Source organism: Phacochoerus africanus, chromosome 14, assembly GCF_016906955.1.
Source record: "Phacochoerus africanus isolate WHEZ1 chromosome 14, ROS_Pafr_v1, whole genome shotgun sequence".
Lineage (NCBI taxonomy): Eukaryota > Metazoa > Chordata > Mammalia > Artiodactyla > Suidae > Phacochoerus > Phacochoerus africanus.
In genome coordinates this window covers 59,129,415-59,151,767 of record NC_062557.1, presented here as the reverse complement: position 1 = coordinate 59,151,767, position 22,353 = coordinate 59,129,415, and the positions used below count along the sequence as shown (strand labels likewise).

At 52.0% G+C, this 22,353-nt stretch overlaps 1 protein-coding gene across 8 annotated transcripts in view; it reads right to left on the bottom strand.

The window, feature by feature from the left end:
* Positions 1-2,352: 2,352 nt before the first annotated feature.
* The window catches only part of AKAP10 (A-kinase anchoring protein 10), a 59,666-nt gene continuing 39,665 nt past the window's right edge, over positions 2,353-22,353 (bottom strand). For 6 of the 8 annotated variants that reach the window (XM_047759299.1, XM_047759304.1, XM_047759302.1 and 3 more), the window contains 5 exons: positions 20,553-20,662; positions 15,837-15,919; positions 9,413-9,465; positions 8,861-8,956; positions 8,466-8,651 (listed from right to left, as the gene is read on the bottom strand). In XM_047759299.1, coding sequence (XP_047615255.1) covers positions 8,523-8,651; positions 8,861-8,956; positions 9,413-9,465; positions 15,837-15,919; positions 20,553-20,662 — 471 coding nt within the window. In that variant the 3' untranslated portion in view covers positions 8,466-8,522. The other 2 variants (XR_007132023.1, XM_047759303.1) reach the window with 2 other exon arrangements.

Sequence of the window (22,353 nt, the reverse complement as noted above, 5' to 3'; positions counted from 1 at the left end):
GTGCTTTCACCACCGTGGCCTGGGTCTGACCACTGGTTTGGGAACGGAGATCTCACAGTCACCACTGCACACGATGGCCAAAGAAAAGAAATACTCTCTCCACCTGAGTTTTGTCACGTGTGCTGAAAGCAGGGACGGCCTTGGCCTTTCGGAGGGATGCTGGGGAGCGGGCTGAGGCCCTGGTCCAGAAAGTGACCTCCCAAAGACGCGCCCTTTCCCCGGGCCCGAGTGATGCCTCCCTGCAAAAACCGCAGAGGGCCTTTTAGCTCCCTTAGTGTAGGACTCCACTGAGAGAGTGCACGGCATGAGCAAGGAAGCTGCGCAGAGAAAAACTGCAGGATTCGGTGCTATGCTGCGAGCACGCGGAGCCCGCATGCGCGTTGGCGATTCGAGCAACCTGGTAGGGCTTTCGTCAAGGTCCTTTCAGTGGCACAGGATAAAAACTCATGTCGGACTGATTTTTAAAAAACCGAAATGCATTCTAAGGACACCCGAGGGATTGAGAGTCCACAGCAAGGATGCAGGACTGGATCTAGAGACGTGCGACGGCCTGCAGGCTGCAAGGCGGCTGCTCTCGCACCCACCTGCCCCCACGTCCGTATTCCCACCACGTCAGCTCTGCCCGTGAGCGAGGTGTGGGCTCAGGGTCCTGCAGTGTCCCATGTGTGCTACGAGCTCAGACGCACCAGGGCTTTCTCCCGCCTCCTGCCGATTCTCAGGATAGAGAGTGTTCTGGGGGAGCTCCTGTCGTGGCTCAGCAGTAATAAACTCCACTAGTATCCATGAGGCTGCGGGTTGGATCCCTGGCCCTGCTCAGTAGGTTAAGGATCTAGTGTTGCCGTGAGCTGTGGTGTAGGCCGGCGGCTGTAGCTCCAATGTGACCACTAGCCTGGGAACGTCCATATGCCGCAGGTGCAGCCTTAATAAAGAGGGAAAAAAGTTTTCTTGGTAGTTCCTTGGGGGATCAGCAGGTGAAGGATCTGGCGTTGCCATGGTAGCAGCTTGGGCTGCGCTGTGGCACGGGTTTGATCCTGGGGCTGGGAACTTCCACACGCCGTGGACGTATGGGTACGGCCAAAACATACAAGTAGAAAAATAATTGTCTTGGGCCTGTCTGAATTAGATTAACCCTGGTCTGATCAACTGATGTGGGAGGGAGGGAGGGAGGGAGGGGAAAAAGGCCACTGTGCACAAACAGGCCCCGCCCGTGTCATCAGAGCCGTGTCCAACCACCCCAGGAAGCCCTTAGCTCTCAGGACCTGACCCAGACAACCAAGACTCTGTGCTCTGCTATTCCGAGGAGACCGTCCCCTCCAAATTCTTACTGAACTAGCCACAGCTCCAGAGACGTGAACGCCTAACACTTCACGAAGCTCCGCTGCGGACTGCACCCCAAGTGGGAAAGGTTACCGAAAGCTGCTCCCGTTTCGCTGCTCTGCCCGGGGCTTGGCTGACACCTGTCCTTGCGGCCGCGATGAAGAGCCGACGTCGCAAAGGCACCCGTCTCTCTCGATAACCTCTCTCAGTCTGCGCGACGGCAGCCCCTCGGTCCAGCTGGATGTGGAACTGACTCCCGCCAGGGAATCCGCCTTTGTCATCTTCCCATGGTATCCGCTGCACCCACAGCATCTGCAAGTTCCCCGGCCAGGGATCGAACCTGGGCTGCAGCTGTGGCTGCAGCCACACGAACCCACTGCGCGGGGCGGGGGATCAAACCGGCAATGCCACAGAGACGAGGGGGACCTCGAGCCGTGGGCCGCAGGGGCCCCTGCCCAGAGCCTGGTGCTGGATGTCAGGTGAATCCAGCCCCACCTGCACGTAAGGGCAGGGATCCACGTCAGAGCAGGTGGGGAGTCTGGCTGCTAGTTCAGGCCAGACACGGCTCGTGTCCCACGGCGGGGGCAGGAAAGGTAACAGAGTCTGAACGCGCTGCCCCTGGCTTTTCGAGCACTGGCGTCTCTAGCTCAGGAGCACAGAACAGTAGGAAGACGTGGCCAGACCGGGTCTGCACTGCAAGCGCCCGTTCACCCAGCCTCGTCGTGCGGAAGTCACCCCAAAGCACGCAGAGGCAGCAGGAGTCACCCAAAACCAGTTTATTCTGTGACTTTTATATTGCTTCTCTGTTGTCGAAAGACTGAAGCAAAGTGGAGTGGAGACATTTTGTGCAAAAGAACAAAATGAGTTAATTATGGCAGCTCAGGTCTATGCCATTCGCTCCAAACACGAGCCTGAGGCCAGGAGCGGCTCACGTTCTGGGTTTTTGTAAAGCGAATGGAAACAGATGGAAGATGGACGCGTTTCAGTAGGAGAGCCACGCAGGCCCTGAACGCAGAAAGGTGACACGATTTTAAATATAATTCATATATATATATATATTTTAAAATCAAACACAATTAAATAGAATGTGGTTTAAGTACATGAATACTTGGCTTTAGAAGAATAACAGAGGTGGTACACGGTACCCAAAACTTACACACAGCCTTTCTGCTTCTTCCGTTGATGAAACAGTGCGCCTCCGTACAATCAAATGTTGCAGTGGGATAAATTCTCTATTCATTCAAGACTTTCTCAAGGACAGGGGTGACTGATAATTATATATTTATAGGTATGTTTTTTGCAAAGTCTGAGCAGAAGCGGTAACACCGAAGGGAACGGCCTTTCCCGGACAGTCCGTGAGGCGAGGCCAGGCTGGCACGCCCGCCGGAGGAGTGTGCTGGCCGACGGGGCGGCCCTGCTGACGTGGGCGGAGGTGCAGCGGGGCCTCGCTGCCCCAAGGCCGGAGGGGAAAGGCCACAAACCGCACGCCCCCCAGCGCACAGCAAGGGGGAGGGCAGTCAGAGCCGAGGGCGGGGGGCCCGCCTTCCAAAACGTGTACAACCTGGGCATAAACACTGTGTTCAAGGAACCACAGGGGAAACTGGAGTGCTGGCCGCCGTCACCTCCTGGCCGTGTGTGCTCTGGAGGACAGTGAAGGAGCTGGAGCACAGGACCCCGGAGGGGCACGTCCTGACACGCAGAGGACAGGAGCTTCGCCCTGTTGGCAGCGGGGCAGAGCTGGTTCAGGGACACTGCCGCTCAGGGGCGAAGGAAATGAAAACCGTGCACTGTCACCAGAGGGAAGGACAATGCCACCAAGATGGACCTGTGACCGTGACCCGTCAGCTTCCTTCCAAGGGAGCGCCGCCGTGCAGGAAGACAGGCCAGGAGCCGTCGCCGGTTCCTCGGAGGCAAAACCACCTGGCGTGCCGCCCCACGTGGCTCTCGGAGGGGCTGGCTCACCTGTCTGGTTAGGAGACAGCGAGGCCCCTCGGGCACCCGCCCGGTGAGGCTGCTGGGGGTGGGTCGCTGGTACCGGGTGGGCACCGCTACCGGCTCTGCGCTCCCGCCTCCCACCGCGTGTCCCTGTCTATCCAGCGGACGCGCAAAGCGCGCCCACGGACAGTGAGGACGACCCCTCTGGCCGTGTAAACACCACTGTGCCTCCATGCCGCTCACTGGGGCCACCGAATGCAGCAGACGCGCCCACAGAGCGCCCCGTGGACGGTGGGCGTCCGGGACTGTCCGCCAGTCTTTCCTGGGAACAGCGGTGACTCATCAGTGGGAAGGAGAGTACAGGGCCCTGTTCGCGTCGGCTGTGCAGACGAACCCAACCAAAGGAAAAAAGTTCTCTCACTTTCCAAAAGCAGACTTCCTTTATCTCAAGTCTTGAGTCACAGCTGAAAAGACAAAGGAAAGGCAAAGGTAAATCCAGCTCTGTGCCCAGGGACAGGTTCCGTTACAGACGAGGGAGGCAGGGCGCCAACCCAGAGCGCACCTGCTGCCCCGCAGGGCGGCCGGCAGCCACCACGCTCCGGGGCCGGGGGCCCTGGGTCCTCGCCAGCCGCGGCGGCCTGCCCGGAGGGGCCACGGCACGGTCAGGGCCCAGGCGGGTCTGTCTCTGCGGTTCGGGCGCAGACGTGAGAACGAAACCCCTACTTTCTGACAGGCAGCTGTTTGCAGGAACGCGCTCCAAAGCACACGCGTGGGGGAGGCAGAGCCGCCGCAGCACGTTCCCTGGGGTGCTCTCTCCGAGACAGGAGCCAGTCCTCACAAGGCAACGACCTCGAGGCGGACAGAGCCCTGACACGGAGCCTCCTGGCGCAGGGAGGACACGGGCCTTGGCGTTTGTGAGATGGGACACACGCTCACAGAGTAACTCGTAATGCCGAGAGCTCGTCCACCCTAAACGCCCACGCAGTTCTACAGACGAACGGAGGGCAGGGGATCAAAGCGGGGAGGCGTCAGCAGGGGCCAAAGAGGGGCTGGGAGCTCCCATCGTGGTGCAGTGGTTGACGACTCCGGCTAGGAACCATGAGGTTGCGGGTTCGATCCCTGGCCTCGCTCAGTGGGTTAACGATCCGGCGTTGCCGTGAGCTGTGGGGTAGGTTGCAGACGTGGCTAGGATCTGGCGTTGCTGTGGCTCTGGCGTAGGCCTGCAACTGTAGCTCTGATTAGACCCTTATCCTGGGAATCTCCATATGCCTTGGGAGTGGGCCTAAAAAAAAAGCAAAAAATAAAATAAAGAGGCGCTGGGGATTCCTTTGTGGATGTAGGACGCCCCACCTTCACACCATCACGGAACCAGAATTAGAGGGGACTGGAATTCCCCTCGTGGCTCAGCGGGCTAAGAACCCAACTAGTATCCATGAGGATGTGGGTTTGATCCCTGGTCTCACTCAGTGGGTTAAGGATCCAGCGCTGCTGCAGCTGGGACCCCTGGCCTGGGAACTTCCATATGCCACAGGTGTGGCCCTAAAAAGAAAAAAAAAAAGGGGGGGGGAAGAGAAAAAAAATAAAGGGGATTTCATGAGATTCTCTTGTCCAATTTCTCTGGTCTATGCTGAGGAAATGAAGGGACCAGAGAAAAGTGACTTGCAAGAGGTCACAGATACTGATTAAAAACGGACGAAGCCAGGCCTGCCAGGCTAGTGCTTCTCCACACCAGCACCCTGCTGACCCCACAGGGCAGGCAGGACCACCATGCTGCCGGCCCAGGAGAAGGCCCAGCAGAGGCACAAGCAAAAGAGAGCAAAACCGACCCACACATCCTGGAAATGAAAGCACATGGTCAGACAACTTGCGCACACCCTCCAATGTGTGATTTTAAACATCCGCTCTCCAAGGTGACCGCTAAAAGCACGTCCACACGGTCAAACACCCGCTCGTCAACACGCCAACATGCCGCCACCGCCCCCAACCGCCTCATGCACCTTTATCTCGCTCTTCGCAATTTGAGGATGAACACAGGCCAAAACATCAGCCTCACACGGAGAAGAGGATGGCGTCTGTACAAGTGAACAGAGCCTTGGTGTGAGTCCACTCAGCAACAAGCTCAAAAGGAAACCAAGCACGGTGATGACGGCTCTCAGAGGAAAAAGGAGGCTGCAACGCTGGCAAGGAAGGGGTGGCGCTGGACCCACATCCGAACCCACCCCTCCCAGCTCTGGCAGGTCACACGGACGCCATCGGAGCACAGCCGCCTCGGGCCCCAACCCCCGCCACCGCGGAGGCCAGAGGCGGCGGTCGACGCCGGCCCGGGGCCTGAGCAGGTGCTCTCCCATCACCTTACGCCGGTCTGTGCATCAGCGCAACTCAGATAAAGTACGACTGGGGCAGGAACTGGGAGTCACTGCCCGAAGACAAGACTCGGGGGAGCGAGGGGCTGCCTCCAGTCTGCTGGCTCCTCGCGTGGCTCTCGTGGGCAAGGCCAGAACCAGCTGGTGGAGCGCCAGCTTCAGGCTGCAGCATGAAGTTACAGCACGAGGCTGGAGCAGGGACAGCTTCCGAAGGACTGCTGCTGGCCTCCCGGCAAAGACTGCAGACCGGTCTCACCCACGCAGGCCACGACTTCCTAGAGCAGCACTAAAACAAGACTCACGCTGCACGGGCGGGAGGAGGGAAGGGGGGCAACAACAGAAGGGAGGCAACTGGTGAGTGCTCAGGACGCAGCAGATCCAAAAAATGCGACAGTCACTCTTCTCCGTAGTATGTCCTTCTTGCTGCTTTCTCTGGGCTTAATTTACTCATTTTCTAGTTTTTTTTAAGACGGAAGACTGTGACTTTTCCTCTTGTCTAATACAAACATTTAACGCTTTCCGTCTGCCTTGAAGCACCGTGTTGGCAGTATCCCACCAACAGCGTTGTCCTCAGTAAAGCGGGGGACCCGGTGCTTCAAGGACCCCTGCAGACGCCAGGGTCTGGGGACACTCAGGTCCCTTACATAAAATGGCAAAGTATCTGCACAGAACCTATACACAACATTAACAAAAATTGAAATGTGGATTTATAACCGTGTTGGTTTCACATAGATATGTATATACAGCACAGTGATCCAGTCATATATATATATTTTCTTTTTCAGAGTCTTCTCCCTTACAGGTTATTACAAAACATTCATTAAAGTTCCTGTGCTATCATCCTGTGTTTTTGTTTGTTTTTTCAGCCACTCCAAGCTGTGGCAATGCTGGATCCTTAACCCACTGTGCCAGGCCAGGGATCGAACCTGCCTCCCAGTGCTCCAGAGACACCGCTGATCCTGCTGCAGCACAGTGGGAACTCCTTTTGGGGACTTTTTGATGAACTAAGCTTTTTAACATCTGAAATGTTTTTCTTTGTGCCTGGTGATGTTTCTTGTTTGGAAATTTATACTTACTTGTAGTAATACAGCCCTTCTAGCTTTTTTTTTTTTTGTCTTTTTGTCTTTTAGGGCTGCACCAGCAACACATGGAGGTTCCCAGGCTAGGGGTCGAATCAGAGCTGCAGCCTCCAGCCTAGGCCACAGCCACAGCCATGCAGGATCTGAGCCACGTCTGTGACCTACACCACCACTCACGGCAATGCTGGATCCTTAACCCACTGAGCAAGGCCAGGGATTGAACCTCATCCTCATGGATGCTAGTTGGGTTCATTAACCACTGAGTGACGACGGAAACTCCAATTTTTTTTTTGTCTTTTTGTTGTTGTTGTTGTTGTTGCTATTTCTTGGGCCGCTCCCGCGGCATATGGAGGTTACCAGGCTAGGGGTCGAATTGGAGGTGCAGCCACCGGCCTACACCAGAGCCACAGCAATGCGGGATCCGAGCCGCGTCTGTGACCTACACCACAGCTCACGGCAACGCCGGATCCTTAACCCACCGAGCGAGGCCAGGGATGGAACTCACAACCTCATGATTCCTAGTTGGATTTGTTAACCACTGCGCCACGACGGGAACTCCTGGAAACTCCAATTTTTTAATTTTTTTGTGTGTCTTTTGTTTTTTTAGGGCTGCGCCTTGCAGCACATGGAGGTTCTCAGGCTAGGGGTCCAATCGAAGCTACAGCTGCTGGCCACAGGCACAGCAACACCAGATCCACAGGTCACGGCAGGGCCAGATCCTTAACCCACTGAGCGAGGCCAGGGATCAAACCCATAACCTCACGGTTCCTAGTCATACTCGTTTCCACTGCGCCACGACAGGAACTCTATTCTAGCTTACTTTTGATAGTGTTTGCATGCTATAACTTTTCTGTTCTTTTACTTTTAATCTATGCCTTCATATTTAAAGTGGGCTTCTCACAGGCAGCACATAATTGGGGTCTGCCTTATTACCCAATCTGACACCAGCTGGGTTCCACCTAGACGATTTAGACCATTTATATTTAATGTAACTACTAATACGCTTTGGTTTAAATCTACTGCCTTGCTTCTATTTGTCCCCATGATTCTTTCTTCCCTTTCCCCTAACTTCCCTGGGTTCTTCCGCATTCAGTATTTTTAGGGCTTTGTTTCTATAGATTGTGTTTCTTCCTGGTTATGGGTGAAGTTTTTCTGCTTCCTTGCATGCCTGATAATTTTTGACTGAATGTCAGACATTGTATTTTTACACTGCTGAATGCCAAATTTTGTTGTGTTCTGTTAAAGACAGTTGGTTTTCGTTCTGGCATGCAGTTGTCACTTAGAGCTGTTTGACTCCTTCAAAAATTGCTTTTAAGGAGTTCCCGTCGTGGCGCAGTGGAAAAGAATCCGACTAGGAGCCATGAGGTTGCGGGTTCGATCCCTGGCCTCAGGATCTGGCGTTGCCGGGAGCTGTGGTGTACGTCGCAGAGGAGGCTCAGATCTGGCGTTGCCGTGGCTGTGGTGTAGGCTGGCAGCTGCAGCTCCGACTGGACCCCTAGCCTGGGAACCTCCATGTGCCAGGCGTGCGGCCCTAAAAAGCAAAAACAAAACTGCTTTTGCTTTAGGGCTAACTTACCTTCAGTACTGAGGCGCAACGTTCCGGAAGATACTACCCAACGCCCCGTGCATCAGAAAATCTGTCCACACTGGCCAGCAGGACCGTGACTCCCAGCCCCCGGTTCCGGGAACTGTTCAGCTTAGGAATTTCTGGTACTTCTTTCCCTGGCGATGGGCATTTTCACCCACCATGTGTGCAGATCAGTATCTGGCCAAGGATTTGAAAAGACCTCTCTAAGTACATCTGGTCCTCCCTTTCTGTGCAGGTGTTTCATTTCTGGTATCCCGTCCTGTGACTTCCAGTCACCGTGGAGTCGCCTGACTTCAGCTTCTGACCCCTCCTCTGAGCAGGACTGTGAGCTTGCTGGGGCTTCCTCTCCCTGCCCTTTGGAGCCTGCCCCTGGCAAGCGAACCGGGGATCATCTCACTGCTGCCATGCTTTCAAGGCCACACTCAGCCCTCTCCCGCCTGCTGCCAATACGTGGTGGCAGCTGTGCCTAACGCGAGGGCAAGGCCTGCAGCCGTCCCATCCCTCTCGTGAGTCCTACGTGTGGAAGCCAACTCCCTCAGGTCTGCACGGGCCGCGCGCGCGGGAAAAGCGCCCCTCACCTTGGCAGCCGTCTCCCCTGGCTGAGCACACTGCGCCTGCTGCATGACGTCACTGACGATCATTTTCGCAATCTTCCAGGCCAGCTCCTCTTGGGCCTAAAACGGTCATTCGAACTGCTGACAATGGGTGTTCCCCAGAAGAGGCAACAGACAGCAGCGGGGCTCTTCCCTGCCTCCCCGGGCCAGCCGCCGGCCACCCAGCACCCCCACCAGCTGCAGGTCAGGCGGCCGGAGCGCAGCATTTGCCCCTCCACTCGCATCTTCCAAGGCGCTGCTCGGGAGCTGTTCAAAATCGCAAGCCCCTCCTTCCGAAAGGAGAACTGACAGCGAGGAGGGAAACGAGCGAGCTTCCGCTTCGACGCCCAGCAGGGGGCGCGTGACCGCACGGCTCTTTCTCCGTGGCCAGAGTCTCTGGGGCAGCGGTCAGGCGCCAGCAGGGGCCCAGGCCTGAGGGACCGCCCAGCCGGCAAGGGACTCGAGGAGGAGACCCTGAGCCCGCACTCAAAGCCCCCTTGAGAAGCGGAATCTCTCCACACTGAGGGTCCAACTCACCTCGTCACTGTTTCCTTGCACCCATTTCTTCATCGCTTGTGAGAACATGGACCCTAGTAAACAAAACCAGAGTTGAATGTGGGCCTCATGCAGGATTTTACAATTAACAGCACACTCTTGTTTAAAAGCTACTTCCCAGACAGATTTTTTTGCCTCCCTCACCCCCAAGTTAAGGAATGTCCCCATTAATAAAAACGGACTATCCCGTCTCCATGAGAGAGGGCTGACCTTGCAAATATCATGGTTTGAAAACTTTCTTTTTTGTCTTTTTAGGGCCTCACTTGCAGCACATGGAGGTCCCCAGGCTGGGGGTCAAGGCAGAGCTACAGCCGCCGGCCTCCGCCACAGCCACAGCCACGCCAGACCCAAGCCGGGTCTGCGACCTACACCGCAGCTCACGGCAACGCTGGGCCCTTAACCCGCGGAGCGAGGCCAGGAACCGCACCTATGTCCTCACGGCTACCAGTCGGGTTCATCAACCTGGTCTGCAAACTGAAGGCTGTCCGGCCCTCTCCCTCCTCGCTGAAACAAAGGACCATCCGGCGTCAGAGGTGCAGCACGATCGGGACTTGGTCCTGGGGTAGGAACCCAGCAGTGCCTCAGGAGAGTAAATACCACCCTCTTTTCCACACACCGAAGCCTTGCAGAGGCTCCTACGCCCCAGGGCTTCCGACGCAGAGCAGGCTGCCTGGCGCTGCCACCTCCGGTCTGGGCCAACGGTCACCACACACTCGGGATTCCCGGAGGCGCACCAGCTGATCGGCGCCTGCACTCGAGACGCCGGGGAGCCAGCAAGGACGGAGACCCGCCTCTGTTTCCCCGGATCAGGTACACAGCTTATCTATCCTCTCACTAAATCCACACAGCCTCACGTCCTAACTCTGCCTTAAACCAAGTGGTTGGCAGATGATTTCTCCGGCGAGGCCCCGATTAGCCCAGTGACTGGGGAAGCGCTGCCCGTTCCAGCGTGCCACAGAACTCCAGCCTCCACGAGAAACACAAAACCTGGGTCCCTTTAATGACTTTCATGATGAGCTAGAAGTGTGAATCTTGGTGGTTACACTCCATGGTCAGGCGGAGTCAGCACGGCCCTGACGTCACAGGCCCCAAGTCCCAAACGGCTGCTGCGCTCCCCAGGGCACTGCTCTCTCTTCGGGCTCACCGGCAGCGTCCCCCTGGGGACCGCCTCCCTCTCGGCAGCGCTCCCCTGTCCTCCTCGGGCCGCCGCCGCCGCCTGCGCCTTCCCTCCGCCTCCAACAAGGAGCTCTCCCAGGACCCCTCCGGCCCTTTCCCTCTGGGGCGGCTCAGCCCCTCCGGTGGCTTTAACATCCTTCGAAAGGCAAATGAGTCCAACCCTTGACCTTGGGTGTCAATCCCACAGGTACACTGTCCTAAGACCCTCAAACTTAACTCCGTTCCTCTCCCAGCTCTTCTTCTTACAGCCCGCATCTCAGTGAGCGATCTACCCCTCTCTTAGAGGCCAGCGCTCTTCCCAGCTCGAGGACCCACGGCAACCTGCCCAGCTGCCTGCCTCACTTGCTCTCCAGGGGGACGCTGCCACCAAGCCCCACCCCAGCCGTTGTCTCCCGGACCCCCTTGCGCGTCTTACACATCTACCTTCCCTCTAATCCTGCGACCACCACCTGCCCTCTGGCCCTCTCCTTCCAGCTGCATTACCAGTAAACCCTGCTACCTGACTGGCCTCTGACAGCAGTCTCTTCCCAACTCCAATTCACTCCCAGCCTAAAGCCAAAGAAAAGGCATCTCATTGAACTCCGCTTAGAAATCTCTGGCGCTCAAAGGACAGCAGCGCAGGGTTGTTGAAGGGACGAGCAAGGCGTTCCCCTGAACAAGCCTGCTTACACCTCCTGCTGTGGCACCGGGCCCAGGGGCTGCCGCTGCGGGACCACATCTCACAACATACTTTGCAATTTCTTCCTGTTAGGCCTTCTCCTAGATGAGTTCAAGGTAGCGTTAAAATTGCCTTGCTTGCCCTGAAAGCAAAGTTCTCATGTTTCCAGAACATTCTGAGACGTACCCGCCTCCAAACTCAGCCCTTTCCTTGTGCTCCCGCATCAGTTTTAAAATTCACAACAAATACATTCTTTTCAGCTGCCCCAGTGGAGCAAGCAGAGCCGCACTGCAGACGACACACCAAAGCCCCGGGGCTGCTGTCAACCTGCTCTGTGGTCCCCAGGGAGTCACAGCTTCCCTGACCCTGGACTGCTGCGCGGGGAGGCGCTGCCCTCTGACCCACCATCTACGGCTTGAACGAGTCTGCAGATGTAAAGAGATCTCCGTTATTTGGGGGGAGCAGGGCTCTGTGAAGATTCACCAGAACGAAGTCATCTGGGTGAGAACACCTAGCGTCTGAGGCACTGAGAATGATTTTCTTCCTAAATAAAATAACTGCAACCCATAAACTTACTGCCCAGATAGTAACCACTGAAATTCTTCCAGATTAACTCACTCAGTGGACAAACCGTCACCGAGCACTGCCCTGTGCACCTTGCGGAGCCGGGAAAGCAGCGCTCGGCAACACAGACAGCCGCCCTGGCCTCAGAGGAGGCCCCTTCGAGTCCCGAGGAGAACCGACTCCAGCGCAGCGTGTGCCTGCGCCGGCAGGACGGTCTCAGACGTGGCGGGAGAGCAGAAAGAGGCGGCCTTTGGGACCTTGCGGTGGCCGGGAGTCTTCTCTGCAGGGAGCATCTGCAGGAGAAGCAGCCCTCTGCCTGCAGGAGGAGGCGACAGAGCTGAGGGCCCGCCAGGGCAGGGACCTCGGGCGAAGAAGGAGCCAAGTCCGTCGGGGCTCAGTCCTCGAGGGGCAACTGCCGGGGGGCACCGGAGCTCACGGCAAAGAGGAGAGAGGCGGCCAAGGGGGAGAGGTGGGTGGGTGAGGGCGCGTGTGAGCTGAGAAAAGGCCAAGGGCGGCGGGGCCCCGCCTCTGCTCCCCTCTCCGTCAGCCTCCTCGACCCTCCCAGCGGGGCCGAGTGGACGCCTTGGGGATGGGCGTGGGCCGATACAGAGCGCACACGCGCAGCAGCCTCACGGATGTCCTCCCACCCCAATCCCGACAGCCTCCGGCACAACCTCCCGTTGACAAGAAACACAAGGCAGACGGAACACACGGAGCCGCCCCTGCAGCCCCGCTGAGGCGGCGAACTGAGCTGCAGCATCTATCCGCCACAGTCTGCTCGGGATCTCCAGGTGCACTCACCCGACGGCCGTGCACCCGACGGCAGAGCTGGAGCACAAGCCCACGCCGGGCCTGCCCTGCACGGGGACGGGCCACGAACGCCACCCGCCGGCCCCTCTTGCAGCCGCCAGCCTGGTCCCTTCCAAACGCTGACAGCGCCGCGCTCCCTCTGCCCCCAAGGCCGGCCGCTCCCCACGAGGGCCTGCGGGGCCTCCCTCGCTCGGGGGGCTCTTACCCAGCCTCGCTGCCCTGGTCCTGCAGAGCACTTGGCTTCCGAGCCCCGGCAGGGCGCGCCCTCGGATTCTAGAATGAAGGAACCTTTGAAGACGGCCCAGAGACTGCATGGAGTGAATGAGCAGAGAGCGGCGTGGTGAAAGGTTTTGGATATCTTATCTCCATCCTGCGTCTCCTGAATCAACCTTAATCACACAGAACAAAGACGGCCAGCACCCAACCCCGACGCTCTGGGGGTGCGGCCCCTCTTCAGGAACTCTCAGCTCCAGGGAAAGACCAACAGCTCGCCTGACCCCGGAGGTCCCGCCGTCCAGGCTGGCCAGCACGCCTCTGCCCCGCGGCCACCAGGGACCCCTCCCCGGAGCTCCTCTCCGGCCAGGAAGAGACGCCACAGGTTCCATTTCTTAACAGCAGATGTGCATCTTCTAAGCTGCCATGAGGCTGAGCCCAAGAGGCGATCCTGATTTACAGAACCCACTGCAAAGACTTCCTCGCCCAAAACAGGAAAAAAAGCAACTATTTGGATCAGCTAATAAAGAGAAATAGGTTAACAGGCCCTTTTTTGGTTTAAATTATTTCAGTAATTTAAATTTGTTGCACTTGTTGCTTACTCTGTGAATTTATTACGTGTATTTCAGGTTCTCTCTCTCTTTCCCTTTTTCTGATTTTTTTTTTCTCTTCTTTGCCACACAGGCAGTACGTGGAAGTTCCTGGGCTAGGGATCAAACCTACGCTACACAGCAGCAACCAGAGCCACTGCGTGAGAACAGAGGAGCCTCAAGCAGCTGGACTGTCGGAGAACTCCCACTCTGAATTTACATCTGACCCCCAAAGGAGATCATTCATCAACACAGGGTGGTGTGACTCAGATAAGACATGCATTAAAAAAACAAGAAAAACTAACGGGACTGCAGTTCTCCTAAGCTCAAGAGGGAGACTGGCACAGCCCCTGATTTTAAACACACTTAGCAAAATGGAGCGTTTACTTCTTATGAAAGTATCTTTTACTCTAGACAACACTGTCAATCCAACCACAATGGAAAATTTCTACACGTTATGTGAATGGGTCCACATTAGTTTCCAAAATCTTCCCATTCACAGCAAAGGAAACCATATAAAAACAAAGAGACAACTTCCGGAATGGGGAGAAGATAGTTTCACACCATGCAACTGACAAGGGTTGAGTCTCTAAAATATACAAGTAACTTATACAGCTCAATAGCAAAAAAGCTAACAACCCAGTTGAAAAATGGGCAAAAGACCTGAAAAGACATTTCTCCAGGAAGATATACAGATGGGCAACGGGCACATGAAAGAATGCTCAACACCACTAATTACTAGAGAAATGAAAATCAAAACTACCATGAGATACCACCTCACACCAGTCAGAATGGCCATCATTAATGAGTCCACAAATGACAAATGCTGGAGGGGGTGTGGAGAAAAGGGAACCCTCCTGCACTGTTGGTGGGAATGTAAACTGGTACAACCACTATGGAGAACAGTATGGAGGTACCTTAGAAATATATATATGGAACTCCCATAGGACCCAGCAGTCTCACTCTTGGGCATATATCCGGACAAACTTTCCTTAAAAAAGACACATGCACCCACATGTTCACTGCAGCTCTATTCACAACAGCCAAGTCATGGAAACAACTCAAATGTCCATCAACAGATGACTAGATTAGGAAGATGTGGTATATATACACAATGGAATACTACTCAGCCATAAAAAAGAACAAAATAATGCCATTTGCAGCAACATGGATGGAACTAGAGATCCTCATTCTGAGTGAAGTCAGAAAGAGAAAGACAAATACCATGTGATATCACTTCCATCTGGAATTTGATAAACGGCACAAATGAACCTTTCCACAGAAAAGAAAATCATGGAATTGGAAAATAGACTTGTGGCTGCCAAGGGGCAGGGGTAGGGATGGACTGGGAATTTGGGGTTAAGAGATGTAAACGACTGCCTTTGGAGTGGATAAGCAATGAGATCCTGCTGTGTAGCACTGACTATTATCTAGTCACTTGTGATGGAGCCTGGTAATGTGAGAAAAACAATGTATACATGTATGTGTGACTGGGTCACTTTGCTGTACAGTGAAAGTTGACAGAACACTGTAAACCAGCTATAATGGAAAAAAATAAAAATCACTGAAACAAAATCTTCCTGTAAAACAATCCTTTGGAAGCTGAAATCAGTCACAAAGAACGTACCTGTCGGAGTTCCCGTCGTGGCACTGTGGTTAACGAATCTGACTAGGAACCATGAGGTTGCATGGTTCGATCCCTGGCCTTGCTCAGCAGGTTAAGGATCTGGTGTTGCCATGAGCTGTGGTGTGGGTTGCAGACACGGCTCGGATCCCGCGTTGCTGTGGCTGTGGCGTAGGCCGGTGCCTATGGCTCCAATTTGACCCCTAGCCTGGGAACCTCCATTTGCCGAGGGAGCGGCCCTAGAAAAGGCAAAAAGACATTAAAAAAAAAAAATGTACCTGTCAACTGTGTTTAACTCTTGGAATTAACCAAGTGTTACTAGCTGATTAAATAAAGGATCTGAATTTCAACCTATTAACGTTTTCCACACATATTTCATCATAACTTACAGCCATTTAGAGGACATTTAACACATAAAAGGTCTCAAGATAAACCTCAAGTTGAACCTGGACTGGGTGCATTTTGTTTCCGAATAAAGAGGTGAGGACAGCCCCTCCTGCAGAAGCACCATGTCAGCGGGAAAGCAGGTTGGCTAATGTGCGATTAGAGAGCGCGCCTGTGCGGGGCCTCCATCAGAAGCCCTTGGGCCCACTCGTGACGATAAAACAAGGTCAAAGATACGGCGGTTACTGTCAGAGAAGCAATTTCAATCTTGTTTTTTTTAACACACACCACCCCCAAATTAAGCAATTTACATCCTAAGTGACCCATCCGGCAGAGCCACGACCAAGGGCAGCAGAGGCTGGAAAGAGCACGTAGAAGCCCACAGACCTTTAGATTTCTTGACGTCAGGTTCAGGCTCCGACTCTCGGATGAACTGCCCCAAGTCACTCACTCTTCCAAAAGTCATTTTCCTAAATAAATACGAAAAGAATAGAATTTCTGAAAATCAATTTTAAATTAAGAAGAAAAAAGTCGGGGAGTTCCCGTGGTGGCGCAGTGGTTAATGAATCTGACTAGGAACCATGAGGTTGCCGGTTCGATCCCTGGCCCTGCTCAGTGGGTTAAGGATCCGGTGTTGCCGTGAGCTGTGGTGTGGGCTGCAAACTCAGCTCGGATCCTGAGTTGCTGTGGCTCTGGCGTAGACCAGCGGCTGCAGCTCCAACTCAACCCCTAGCCTGGGAACCTCCATATGCCGCAGGAGCGGCCCTAGAAAAGGCAAGAGGACCAAAAAAAACCCCCAATTTTTAAACATCTCATCTAGATCTAGAAAGCTAGACTAGAGATACAATTTCCATCCCACGCTATTCAGCATGAGGCTTATTTCAAGAAGAACGGTCCCCCACAGAAAGCAAAGCAATTTTTTTTTCTTTTTTGGCTGCCCACAGCACATGGAGTTCCGAGGCCAGGGATCAGATTCCAGACACAGCTGCAATGTATGCCGCAGCTACGACAATGCTGGATCCTTAACCCACTGTGCCAGGCCGGGGATCGAACGCGCATCCTCGTGCTACAGAGACACTGCTGATCCCATTGCACCAAGTGGGAACTCCAGCAATGTTTAATTCAATGAAATCCCATTCAAAATCCTCAAAACGTTTATGAAACATGTTAGCAGATGATTTAGGGTTCTAAAATTCATACCGAAAAGCCACAAGAAAAGCCAAGATAATTTTGTAAAAGAGATGAAAAGGTAAGACTCACTCTATCCAGATCAAAACATAATTATGTGCATATAAAGCTATAATAATAAAGCAAAATTAAAGGCAAAGAAGAGTGAACAGTCTTAAATTTTTTTTTTGATGTTGTTGCTGTTTTTTCTTTTTTTTTAGAGCTACCACTGCAGCATGTGAAAGTTCTCGGGCGAGGGGTCGAATCGGAGCTATCACTGCCAGCCTGCACCACAGCCACAGCAACACCAGATCCCTGACCCACTGACCAAGGCCAGGGACCAAACCCACAACCTCATGGATATGGTTGGATTCGTTTTCGCTGCGCCACAATGAGAATTCCAGTCTTAATTTTAATAGATATTAGTAAATGATAATTAAGATCCAGAAACATACAGAATTCCAACAAATTACTAAGAAATTACCCAACGGAAAAATGTGAAAAGGAGATGAATAATCAACTCATAGAAAAATAGCCTAACAACCAACAAACTTGCCAACAGACACAGTCTCCTAAGAATAATCCCAGATTGGTACACATTTAAGGTTTGATGTTACTTTTTTTTTCTGTTAAGGGCTGCACCTACGGCATATGGAAGTTCCGAGGCTTGGAGTTGAATCAGAGCTGCAGCTGCCGGCTTACACCACAGCAACTCCAAATCTGAGCCTCGATGGCAACTGACACCGTACCTCACAGCAACCCCCCTGGGGCCAGGGAATGAATCTGCATCCTCGTGGATACTAGTTGGTTCGTTACTGCTGACCCACGACGGGAACTCTGATATTATTGTTGTTATTATTATTATTACTGTCTTTTTTAAGGCCGCACCTGTGGCATATGGAAGTTCCCAGGCTAGGGGTCAAATTGCAGCTGTAGCTGCTGGCCTACACCACAGCCACAGCAACACAGATCTGAGCCGCCTCTGTGACCTATACACCACAGCTCACGGCAACGCCGGATCCTGAACCCAGTGAGCGAGGCCAGGGATCGAACCCACAACCTCATGGTTCCTAGTCAGATTCATTTCCACTGCACCATGAGGGGAACTCTGGAACTGATATTTATTTATTGTTGACAAGCATATGGGAAAAATTAGTATCTTCATTAATGGCTGGTAAGAATGTAAAATGTACAGATTCTTTCAAAAGTAAACTGGTAAGGGCTATTAATTTTTTTTTTTTTTTGGTCTTTTTAGGGCCATACCCATGGCATATCGCAGTTTCCCAGACTAGGAGCAAACTGGAGCTACAGCTGCCAGCTTTCACCACAGCCACAGCAACACCATATGGCAGCAGTGCCTGCAAACCACACTGCAGCTCATGGCCATGCCGGATCCTTAACCCACTGAGCGAGGCCAGAGATGAAATCCGAATCCTCATGGATACCAGTCAGGTTGGTTACCACTGAGCCATGAAGGGAACTCTTAGTAAATTTTTTTTTTTTTTTAGGGCTGTACCTGTGGCACATGGAAGTTTCCAGGCTAGGGATCAAATCGGAGCTGCAACTGCCAGCCTACACCACAGCCACAGCAACACTGGATCCTTAACCCAATGAGCAAGGCCAGGGATCGAACCTGCAACCTCATGGTCACTTGTCAGATTCGTTTCCACTGCGCCACGACAGGAACTTCCTCTTACTAAGGTTTTTAATCTGCTTCTTGGTACAAGGAAATATAAAGGGAAGTCTTGCTATATATACTGTGTGTAACAGTAAAATTGCAGGCAACTTAACTCATGAATACCAAAGTGGCCCAACAGTGACATAACACACTATGGGACACTCTGCCACAGTTATGAGCTGTAATTAATATTACTTATGGAATACTACAACATAGTTTAAATGAAGTACATCTGTGTAACTAAACAGAATTTCCAAAACTGATCATGAATGAAAACACACAATACAGAGTAGCTTGTAATATCAATGACACAAAAATAAGCAAAGAAAAATACACATCCCAACAGAACAGTGATTATCCTGAGCAGGAAGGGGAGGAAATAAACATCCATGTGGAATTCAAGGGGCACCAGCTTTATCCACACATTTTTACAAGAAGAGATTAACATGCTCATAATCAAAGGTGGGTTTAAAAGAAGAAAAACAGAGGTTGTGGCACCTGTATATTATTTCATTTCAGGCAAAGTGGATCTTATTTGAGAGAGAGCCCTTTTAATAAGTCATCAATTTACCTGTGCTGCCAATATACCAACTGATACAAATTTGCTTGTTTTTAGAAAAACTTCAGGAAGAAGCTAAAACATAAAACTAAATAAAACAGGAGTTCTCCTTGTGGTTCGGCAGAAACCAATCTGACTAGCATCCACGAGGACTCAGGTTCGATCCCTGGCTTTGCTCAATGGGTTAAGGATCTAGTGTCACCCGGAGCTGTGGTGTAGGTCGAAGATGAGGCTCGGATCCCGAGTGGCTGTGGCTGTGGCGCAGGCCGGCAGGTGTAGCTCCGATTCCACCCCTAGCCTGGGAACCTCCATATGCTGCATGGGTGCGGCCCTAAAAAGACCAAAAAACCTAAATAAAACAAACACTGAAGACTACCTCTAAAGATGGAGAAAAAAACATTATTTCTTTATTTATGACCCATCGTAAATTTTTAAAAACATTTATGTTACATGTAATGCAATTTTACAAATTTTTACAAATTAAAAAATTATATATTTATTTTACACACACACAGAGAAACTACAGAAATAAAAACATCCTGCAACTGACAGACTTTCTTAAGTAAAGTTTGAAATAAACGAAGCAACCATTCCTTAAGAATAAATATCATCTTTGGGACTAAACTCTCTTGGGCTTATCGTCCTCCGTCTCCTAGAAGATACCGTAACGGTCACGGCGACACTGACACCGCTGAAGACAGGGGTCAAGACCACGTTCTGTTTACTTCAAAGCACTTCCCAGACTTCCTCCCAAACCCCAGTGTACTTTCTGGAGAAGTCAGCTGAACCTGCAGGACCCGCTCTCACAGTGCTGCTGGGAAGGGGTAGGGGATCAAGCCTGGGCACTGGTTTGTGTCTCAAGCCACCTTTAGGCCAGAGGACGGGATTTCGGGTTTGATCTGCACGAGAGATCAAGAAGCGCCGTATCACAGGAATCACAGTCTTTCTGTGACCCGATAAAATCAGCAACCGAGTTAATTCCTAAATACAACCGAGTAACTGGACTCCATCTTTCCCAGTTACAGTTGAGTTTCTTCTATGGGTTCCACATTCATAAAAATCAACCTACCTGCTGACTGAAAATACCCAGGAAAAAAAATTCCAGAAAGTTCCAAAAAGTGAAACTTGAATCTGCTGTACCCTGACGACTATTTACATAGCTCTTACCCTGTATTTACCTAGCGCTGACACTATGTCAGGTATTACTAGTAACCTAGAGATGACTTCTACAGGTTTAAAATACGAGGTTTTGGAGTTCCCACGTGGCTCAGCAGGTTAAGTATCCGACATTGTCACCACAGTGGCTCAGGGCTCAATCCCTGGACCAGGATTTCTGTATACTGTAGGTGTGACCCCCCCACCCTACCCCAATTTAATTAAACGTAACTAAAATACTAGGCCTTTTTTTTTTTTTTTAAGGGCTGCACCCACGGCATATTGAGGTTCCCAGGCTAGGGTCGAATTGGAGCTACAGCTGCTGGCCTACACCACAGCCACAGCAGCAACCCAGGATCCGAGCCGCGTCTGCAACCTACACCACAGCTCATGGCAACGCCAACTCTTTAACCCACCGAGCGAGGCCACAGACTGAACCCGCATCCTCATGGATCCTAGTTGGATTTGCTACCACTTAGCCACAGTGGGAACTCCCAGAAACAATTTTTAAAATTTTAAATTAAAAAATAAAAAAGATACCTACCCTGCATATGTCCGTTGATATAAAGATTCTGGGTCCAGACTTGCAGCATCCACAATTATTGCTTCATCAAAATTTTTCAGAATTTTAACACTGGCTTTTTTCACACTGGACTACAAAAGAAATTGTGAAATTAGTATGTTATTCAGAAATCAAATTAGTCCTGGGTTTGCAACATGACAGATTTGTACAGTATCTTCAGTGTTTGAAATACATGAACTTGTCACTCAACCCTGTCACTAATGAGGTGCTTAACAGCAATGACTCTGAAATGGAATCTTAAATACACCAAGAGGAGGAAAGCACAATATTAAAATATACAACATACGCATTTGTATGTCGAATGTGTTTTTTCTATATGACCTAAGTTTCAACAGAAGTGCTTATACTCCCAACTGGGCGAATCGCCCATCCTTCCAGGCAAGTAAAGCCTGACTTCTGCAGGATAAAAATGAATGTTCTGATTCTCAGTGCGGCCATGTGACAGAAGATCAAGAAAACTTTCTTTCTTTCTTGTCTTCTCTAGGGCCACCCCCGCGGCATATGGAGGTTCCCAGGCTAAGGGTCGAATCGGAGCTGTAGCCACCGGCCTACGCCAGAGCCACAGCAACGCGGGATCCGAGCCGCGTCTGCAACCTACACCACAGCTCACAGCAAGGCCAGATCCTTAACCCACGGAGCGAGGCCAGGGATCGAACCCGCAACCTCATGGTTCCTCGTCGGATTCGTTAACCACCAAGCCACGACGGGAACTCCCCAAGAAAACTTTCTAAAGTGCCCAGCTAGTCGAGAGTAGCAGGCTCCCTCTAGCATTCGACCTCCCAATCCTCATGCCCACAGAACCAAGCAAGAGGGCATTTCTATGAAATGCATGGGCACGAGCTCCTCAGGAAATTCCACTTCTAAAAACTCAATTATACACAGACTCACAGGCAAAATGACTCATACACGAGACTATTTACTGAAGCTTCGTTTAAAGTAACAAAAGAAAGGAACACGCTTAACATCCTTAAAAAATAAATGGACACTTACTTACAGGACACGCTCTATGAGGGCAAAAGGGCTCTTCGTGTGCCCAGGAAGGGCATCCAATGAAAAGAAAGATGCACCAGAATCGGAAGAGGAAGTACTTCCACGAGACCACGGGGTGAGACCCCGAGACCAGAGGCCACAAGAAAAGAAAACGGCAGACCATCGTCTCTCACGAGCACAGACGCAAACCTTCAGCAAAACACTAGCGACTCGCAAGAAGGACAATACACCACGGCCGAGTGGGATTTATCCGAAGAATGCAAGGCTGGTTCAACATCTGCTGGTCAATTAACGTAACACACCATACCAACACCAACAGAGTGAAAACCAAAACCCCGTAAAAGCAACTCCACTGACAGAAGGAACATCTTGACAAAACCCAATACCCTTTCAGGATAAAAAAGCAAGTCAAAAAATTAGGCATTGTAGGAATGTCCTCAACTCGATCAAGCGCCTTGATGGAAATCTCACACCTAACAGCACAGGCACAGGAAATGATGAAACCTGAGCGCCTTCCCTGAGAGATGAGCAATAAGACAAAGACACCTGTTTTTACCACTTTCATTCAACACGGTACCGCAAGCTCTTGCCAGAGCAGTTAGGCGAGAAAAGGCCGCGCGAGGCATCCCAAGCGGCTGAGAAAGGAAACTACTTCTATCCACAGACGACACGACCGTGCATGTAGATCCTCAAGAACCCACGGAAAGACCATCAGAACTCACAAATGAGTTTACTAAAGTTGACGGTACAGGATACACACACAAAAAGCAGT